Raw genomic sequence first — 7,830 nt, 5'->3', positions numbered from 1 at the left:
CAGCCATTGCACTTGTATCAGCGCTTCGAAAACATGGCCTTTCCATATCTGTACAGGAGATATTCAGGTCTCCTTCTCCGGCTAGACTGGCTTCAATTGTACAAGAAAATAGAGATAGATCAAATCGAAGTCAGGATAATGTAGTGGGGGACGTTCCATTAACGCCAATTCAACACTGGTTTTTTGAGTCAAGAATAGTCTATTATAACCATTTCAACCAAGGTTGGGTGCTTCATCCGCAAGTGCGTATTGATTTTGCATTATTTACGCAATCCATCTCACATATTGTGGAGCATCATGATATGCTTAGAGCATGTTACACTCGAGATGAATGTAATGAATGGAGACAGTTAGTCCACGAGCCACTATCTTGCAAAACGAATATTCATCATATTTTCTGCAAAAGTGAAGAAGAATTTTTAGAACGAGTGAAAAAAATGTCTTCTTCTTTCGATATTGAAAAAGGTTCGTTATATTGTGCTGCTCTCTTTGAAGTAAGTATTTCGGCTTTGTTCTAAAATCTTGTGATTAAGGCTACTTTATTCATGAAAATTCTTTGCTAAACCATAGATCGGTCATAATCAGAGGATATATTTCAATATTCATCATTTAGTTGTTGATCTTGTTTCCTGGCGAATACTTCTGGAGGATCTCGAAAGTTTACTAAAGGGTGGAAGATTAGGAGAAAAAACCACTTCATTCCAAGAATGGGCAGTGTCTCAAGTACAAGAGGCCAAAAACTTTGATCCAACTAAATGGACACGAAATATATCTACGAATGATATGCACGATCTCACAATTCGTGATGGCATAGAGTAAATTTGCTTCTTATTAGTAATCTTAGTCATATCCGAAGATTAATCAATTACTTTTTTAGGGCTAAATGCATTAACAATCGGACTATAAGTAATAAAATTAGCAATCTTGCCTCAGGCCAGCTAGACAAAGCTAACGATGCATATAGAACAAATAATCAAGACCTGATTTTGACCGCACTTTTGCTGAGTTTTCAAGCTATCACTGGGAATATGAACTTGGAATTGTATCTTGAGGGACATGGGCGTGAGCCTTGGAATTCCTTATTAGACGTATCGAGGACTGTTGGTTGGTTTACTACTATATATCCAGTTATTTTCTCATCGATAAATTCAGAGGATATTGCTGATACGATCCTGAGGGTAAAAGAAACGTTGCGAACAGTTCCAGAGAAAGGGTTATCATATGGCGTTATTAAATATTTGGCACCAATCACACCCGATACAAAATTGATTAAAAATCATGAGATGACCCCGATATATTTCAATTATTACGGTCACTTTCACAATTTTGAGAAAAATTCCACCTTCTTTGTTTGCGATGAGCGATTTATGGGCGATGAGAGTGATGAGAATGAGATATATCGTGCTCTTACTATTGACAGCTACTTCAATGTGAATGGGCAACTGCAATTGATTTTCAAGTTTAATTCTTCCATTTTTCATGCTGGTATTTTGGAATCATGGGGGAAAAAATGGACAGAGACGATGGAAATTCTCATTGATCATTGCTGTAGTCCTCTCACACATGGCAGATTTTCACTTCACGATTTCACACTATTGAAAGATCCCAATTTGATTTGTGAAATAGAAACAGATCATTTATCGATATTAAACATCGCACCACGTGAAGTGGAGGATATCTATCCCGCTACACCCTCACAGGCAAGTTTCATATCGGCTCTAGCACAGGATCCGCGAGCATATGTGGTGCAATCAGTCTACGAAATTGTGGGAAACATCGAGCTTACCCGATTAAAAGCAGCCTGGAACAAAGTTGCATATGCCAACACCATCCTTCGTACTGCTTTTGTCTCCACTTCTGAAGGTATATTTCAAGTAGTACTCAAGACTCCTCTAGATGTATTTGAGAGTATGATAGAATGGAGTGAAGTGGCTGTCGAGTCACTTCAAAGTCAATTTTTGGCGTCCGATCGCCATCATGGGTTTAACCTTGAGAGTACCATATTTGTGCGAATTACCATTGCGCATATCATGAATAGCAATCGCTATCGACTCTTCTGGACCATACATCACTCTCTCATCGATGGCTGGTCCATCTCATTGCTGCTGGCAGACTTCTTGAATGCGTATTCGAAAAACGAGGTTGAAATCAGACCACCATTCAAACTACATGTTGATTCGATTCTCTCCACCGATAGCTACGAAGCAAAGAAATACTGGACTTCATTATTTGACGGAGCAATTGTCCCAGAGAAGCTTAATATATTGGATGATAGCATTTCTCAGGCAACAGCTAGCTCAGTCATTCGTTCATATGATCTTAAGATAACGACGAGAGTGTTGCAACGTTATTGTAATAATATTGGGGTCACCCCTTCGAACTTTCTCCGAGCCATATGGGCTATTGTTCAGAGGCACTACATGCGATGTGACGACATAATCTTTGGTTGTGTTACGTTGGGTCGCAGTGAGACCATCGATGAGGTCACAAGGTATGGATCGCCCTTTCCCAGTATATTTTATTTAGACTCTGCCGTTTGTGGCTTGGCACATGAAATGTCTCTAATTTTGTTGTGGCTTGTAGAATTATTGGCGCACTCATCAATACTATTCCAGTCCGATTTGTGTTACACGATTCCATGACTATATACGAGCTTCTGCAGGCAGCCCAGGAATTCCATGTCATGTCTCTTCCTTACAGCCACATTTCGCTCACTGATATTCGCAGCTGGACTGGACTTCCATGGTCGCGGGAAATGTTCCCAACTCTCTTTTCCTACCAAAACATCAACTCTCAGCAATCAACAATAGATAAGTTGAACTTGGATTTTGAAATGAAAGTGGTCGAATATTACGAAGCCACGGAATATCCGTTAATGCTCACCATATACTCAACAGAGCAATCGCTATCTGCTAGCGCAATTATCAACACCACTCTAATAGGATGCAGGGCCGTTGATCGACTGATAGCTAAATATAACGAAGTTCTAGTGGCAGTTTTGAGTGCACCCGCCGATCATCTCCTAACGCTAGGTGAGCTTGATTCACTTTCTTCTGAGGATAGCTCGTTAATCGCCAAATTAAGCCACGGGATGCAAGTTCCTCTCATATATCCGTGCTTGCATCATGGCTTCGAACATAATGCTATGGTAAATCCCCATGTTATGGCCGTCAAGGAGCCACAGAGTAGGAATGTTACATATGGAGAGTTGGATGCTCACGCCAATTCCCTCGCAAATGTCCTCCGAGACCGAGGAGTGATTCCGGGTCATACTGTTGGTCTTGTCATCAATCGCTCGATCGAGATGATTGTGGGAATCCTTGCAATTCTCAAAGCAGGCGGAGCATACGTGCCGATTGATGCTTCTCTCCCGAAGAGTCGCATCGACTACATGTTAAAAGACTCATCATGTACTATTATTGCAACTACACTAGCGGCTTCAACTTCTCTACAGACACAATGTGACTATGAGACCATCTTGATAGACGATTACATGCAAGCCATTCCGGAACGTGCTTCCAAGCCAGCAGAACTAGCCTCAAGCCATGATAATGCCTATGTAATCTACACTTCAGGGACAACTGGCAATCCGAAGGGAGTGCCAATTCACCATGAAGCTGCAATGAATTGTATTCAGGCTCTCCTCGACAAAGGCGTTTCCGGCCCAGGTGTGAATCAATGCCAGTTCACGTCCGTAGGATTTGACGTCACAGTTGCAGAAATATTTACTTGCTTCACTCATGGCGGCTCGTTGATACTCCGCTCGGAGGAGGACTTCATCTCGTCATTGAAAGATGTGCATTCGCTGATGGCCACTCCTACTGGGCTTCAATACATTCGACCTGAAGTTGTTCCTAATCTCCGCGTTGCAAGTTTAATTGGCGAGCCAATGTCTCCGGCACTTGCCGATATATGGCTTCCACATATCAAACTTAACAATACTTATGGTACTACGGAGACGGGCATAAAATCAAGCCTGCAAGAGCTTAAGATCGGAGAGAGGATAGGCATTGGACGTCCTTTTATTAACACGTCTTACTATGTACTCGATCGAAACCTCAAGATGGTTCCAATGGGAGTTGCAGGAGAACTTTTCATTGCTGGTGCCAGTGTAGCCAAAGGTTACATAAATCGACCTGAAGTCACTGCTGAACGCTTCATCAACAACCCATTCAAAAAAGGAACAAAAATGTATAAGACGGGGGACAACGTACGATGGAGCCTAGATGGTATCTTGGAGTTTATCGGACGAACCGATGATCAAGTGAAGGTCAAGGGGTATCGTATTGAGCTAGGCGAGGTGGCTGCAGCAATGAATGAATATCCAGGAGTCGAGTTGGCTGTTGCGGTGGTGCGTGACAATACACTGTATGGCTTTGTTACACCTGCTGACGTCGACGTTGAAGATGTCCGGAACTCACTATTTGATTTCCTGCCTGATTACATGGTCCCCGCCACCATAGTGGCTCTGGAAGAGTTCCCAATGACAGCTAATGGAAAGGTTGATAAATCCAAGCTGAAGGAAATGTCGGGTCAGCTTGAATATGAGCCAGAGCAGCCTACAACGGATAGACAACGGCTTGTTATAAAGATAATGGCATCAGTGCTTAACGTGGATACCAGCCTGATCAACCTCCATACATCTTTCTTCTCACTCGGTGGTGACTCAATTTCGGCAATGGCTTTATCCGCGGCATTCCGAAGATACGGCTATACCATATCTGTGCAGGAGATATTTAGGTCTCCTACACCAGCTAAGCTATCCGTGGTTGCTCAAGAGAGATGCGATAAACCAACGCACTTGGTTTCTGCAGCGGGAGATCTCCCAATTACTCCCATGCAAAAATGTTTTCTGGGCTCAAAGAGAGTTAAACATTTCAACCAGAAATGGATCTTAAATCAACGAGACTTTATTGATTTTGATGACTTTTACCAAGCCATCGCTTCTCTAGTTACTCACCATGATATACTACGTGCACGCTTCTATATGGATGATGATGGCAACTGGAGACAGACCATAATGGAATCTGTTGAATATGAGGTGAACGTGAGGCATATCTCCTGTGGACATGATAGCGAAGTCCGAGAACATGTCACGCGCTTAACCTCTCGCGACTTTGCAGATGATTATGTTTATTGCGCGATTCTCTTCGAGGTATTCATTTGACCGATTAGGCTTTCACTTTCCACAGAATATTCTAACCGTGGCAAAATTTATTCTTTGAATGTGTTTATAGACCGGGAGTGCACAGAAAGTGTTGTTTGCAGCGCATTGCCTAGTTGTCGATTTTTTTTCGTGGCGTGTTCTTCTCCAAGACCTTGATTGTCTACTCCGAGGTCGTGATCTTAAGGAAAAGACAATGCCTTTCCGCGAATGGGCGATTTCGATGGAGCATCATACACAATCAATCGAGTGGAGAGAGAAGGACTACGTTACCGAATTGCTTGACCTGAACATTCTCACCAATAATCAGAGAAATGGGTAAAAATTCATGTTCTAAAAAAATGTTCACCCTTGCCCTAATTCCTCTCGCTTCTTATCCATTTCTGCAGCACTGATTATAGGGATGGTGATAAGTGCTTCATTATAAACGAGGTCGATGCCAATGCATCAGCTCTCATCGAAATAGCGAATGAAGCTTATAAAACTGATAATCATCATCTGGTTCTTGCGGCTCTTTTGACTAGTTTCCAGGAGGCCATAGGACAAGGCCTGCTTCCCGTTATATTTGAAGATTCGAGCCGAAAACATGAAAACAAACAATTTAACTTATCAAGAACGGTGGGACAATTTGCTACGCTTCATCTCACTTTTCTCTCCATGAACTACGAGGAAGAATGTGGAGCGGTAATTAAGAGGATCAAAGAGACTTTGCATGCAATACCCGATGAAACTCCTTTTAGCACGACCAGGGCCATGACTATCGAAAATAGATTGTTCACTCAAGACCACCATAATGTGGCTATTTATTTCAGACCTTTTGAATTCTCTTTTGATGAAAATGAAGAGATCGCCTCTCCTGTGTTTGATAAGCAATACCGCATATGCAGCAGTAACGAAAGTCGGGTATATAATGTAATCACTGCTGAATATTCGCTCAATGCTAGCAAATGCCTCCAGTTGAAAATGAGCTTCAACCCCACTTTATTCCAAGCGGATACCCTGGCTTCATGGGGGAAAAAATGGGAGGTCTCAATGCAGAGGATCATAGACCACTGCTGCAGTCCGAGCAACCCTGGCGCATTCTCGAACATTGATTTCACTTTTATGAAGGATCCTATTTTGCTAGAAGAAATAGTAGCCGAACATCTACCAACATTAGGGGTTAAGCCACGCGACGTGGAGGATATTTATCCTGCCACTCCACTGCAAACGAGCTTCATCTCGCGTCTTTTACAAGATCCTGGGTCATATCTGTTACAGTCTGTATATGAAACAGAGCGAAATATCGACATTGATCGCTTGGTAACCGCTTGGACTAGAGTAGCGAATGTGAACACCATTCTTCGTACTATTTTTATATCTACTCGTGATGGTGTATTCCAGATAGTCCTCAAGAATCCACCGAAGGCATTTGAGAAGATGGTTGAATGGACTCAGGCAGACGTTGACCAACAACAAGAGATTTTCCTTGTTGAAGATCGATGTCGAGGTTTCAGTCTGGACTGCCTCTCATTTGTGAGATTCACGGTTGCCCGCATTAAAGGAACAAATCGAAATAGACTGCTTTGGACAATGCATCATTCAATTATGGATGGATGGTCAGAGCTAATATTTTTTGACGATCTGTTCAAAGATTATCTTGGCGACACAGTGAAAATTCGGCCACCTTTCAAGGCACACATCGAGGCAATTCTCTCCAATAATACCACCGAGGCAATCGAGTATTGGAAATCAGTATTTGAAGGAGCCACTGTCCCTAATAAATTGGAGGTTATAGGAGAGATGCATAGGTCTAGGGAAACAGATGCACATGCTGTGTCATTTAATTTGGGTGTCAAAGCAGAGCAGATCCAGATTTTTTGTCAAAATCTTGGCGTAACCGTATCCCATTTTCTTCAGGCAATGTGGGCTGTAGTCATTTATCATTATACCCGTTGCAGCGATGTGATATTTGGCTGTGTTGTCTCGGGACGCGATTTAAAAGTTCTAGACGTTACAAGGTAAGAATTATCTTCCGAAATTGCTTTCAAATCAAAGTGCCTGATTAAAATTACTCTAAATAGGATGATTGGCGTATTAATCAATACTATTCCACTCCGGGTTGTGTTGAATAGCTCGATGACAGTCAAGGAGCTACTTCATGCAGTACAAGAGTTTCATGTTAACTCGATTCCATATAGTCAGACATCTCTATCAGATATAAGACGCTGGACTGGCCTTCCATGGACGCAGGAGATGTTTCCAACACTACTCAGCTATAATGACTTCAATTCAACTTTGCTTCCTACGAGTTCAGGTTACCAAGAATTCAAAAAATTCGATATTGAACAGTCTGGCATCTTAGAGTATTCACTAAGTGTTGTATTGAATCGCAGCAAGAACACGATCCATTCCGCTGTCCAATACGACGCCACCTTATTCGATGCCCATGTAATAGCAAAAATAATGTCTAAATATCGAACGATAGTGCACGAGACTCTAAATACTAATTCAGCAGACAAATTGACAGTTGGAGATTTGAATCAGCTTTCGGAAGGAGAGAGTACACTGCTTCTAAAGTTCAGCATTGGGACCAGAAGCGAACTTCCATTTGAGTGTCTACATCATGGCTTTGAAGAGATGACGCGACAATTTCCTGAAAATATTGCCGTCGAGGATGGTGTCAG

General features: G+C 42.2%; 1 protein-coding gene across 1 annotated transcript in view; it reads left to right on the top strand.

The window, feature by feature from the left end:
* The window catches only part of VTP21DRAFT_8115 (uncharacterized protein), a gene marked incomplete at both ends in the record, with an annotated part of 13,091 nt that overhangs the window by 2,697 nt on the left and 2,564 nt on the right, over window positions 1-7,830 (top strand). Inside the window, 7 exons of the mRNA XM_069398931.1 lie at window positions 22-494; window positions 571-815; window positions 878-2,491; window positions 2,584-5,155; window positions 5,238-5,482; window positions 5,554-7,164; window positions 7,228-7,823. Coding sequence (XP_069245858.1) covers window positions 22-494; window positions 571-815; window positions 878-2,491; window positions 2,584-5,155; window positions 5,238-5,482; window positions 5,554-7,164; window positions 7,228-7,823 — 7,356 coding nt within the window. The remainder of the gene's footprint in view (window positions 1-21; window positions 495-570; window positions 816-877; window positions 2,492-2,583; window positions 5,156-5,237; window positions 5,483-5,553; window positions 7,165-7,227; window positions 7,824-7,830) is intronic.

This window comes from Calcarisporiella thermophila (assembly GCF_041956535.1).
Source record: "Calcarisporiella thermophila strain CBS 279.70 unplaced genomic scaffold VTP21scaffold_37, whole genome shotgun sequence".
Lineage (NCBI taxonomy): Eukaryota > Fungi > Calcarisporiellomycota > Calcarisporiellomycetes > Calcarisporiellales > Calcarisporiellaceae > Calcarisporiella > Calcarisporiella thermophila.
Note: the sequence above shows the minus strand (reverse complement) of the source record. Positions and strands in the feature narration are given on the sequence as shown.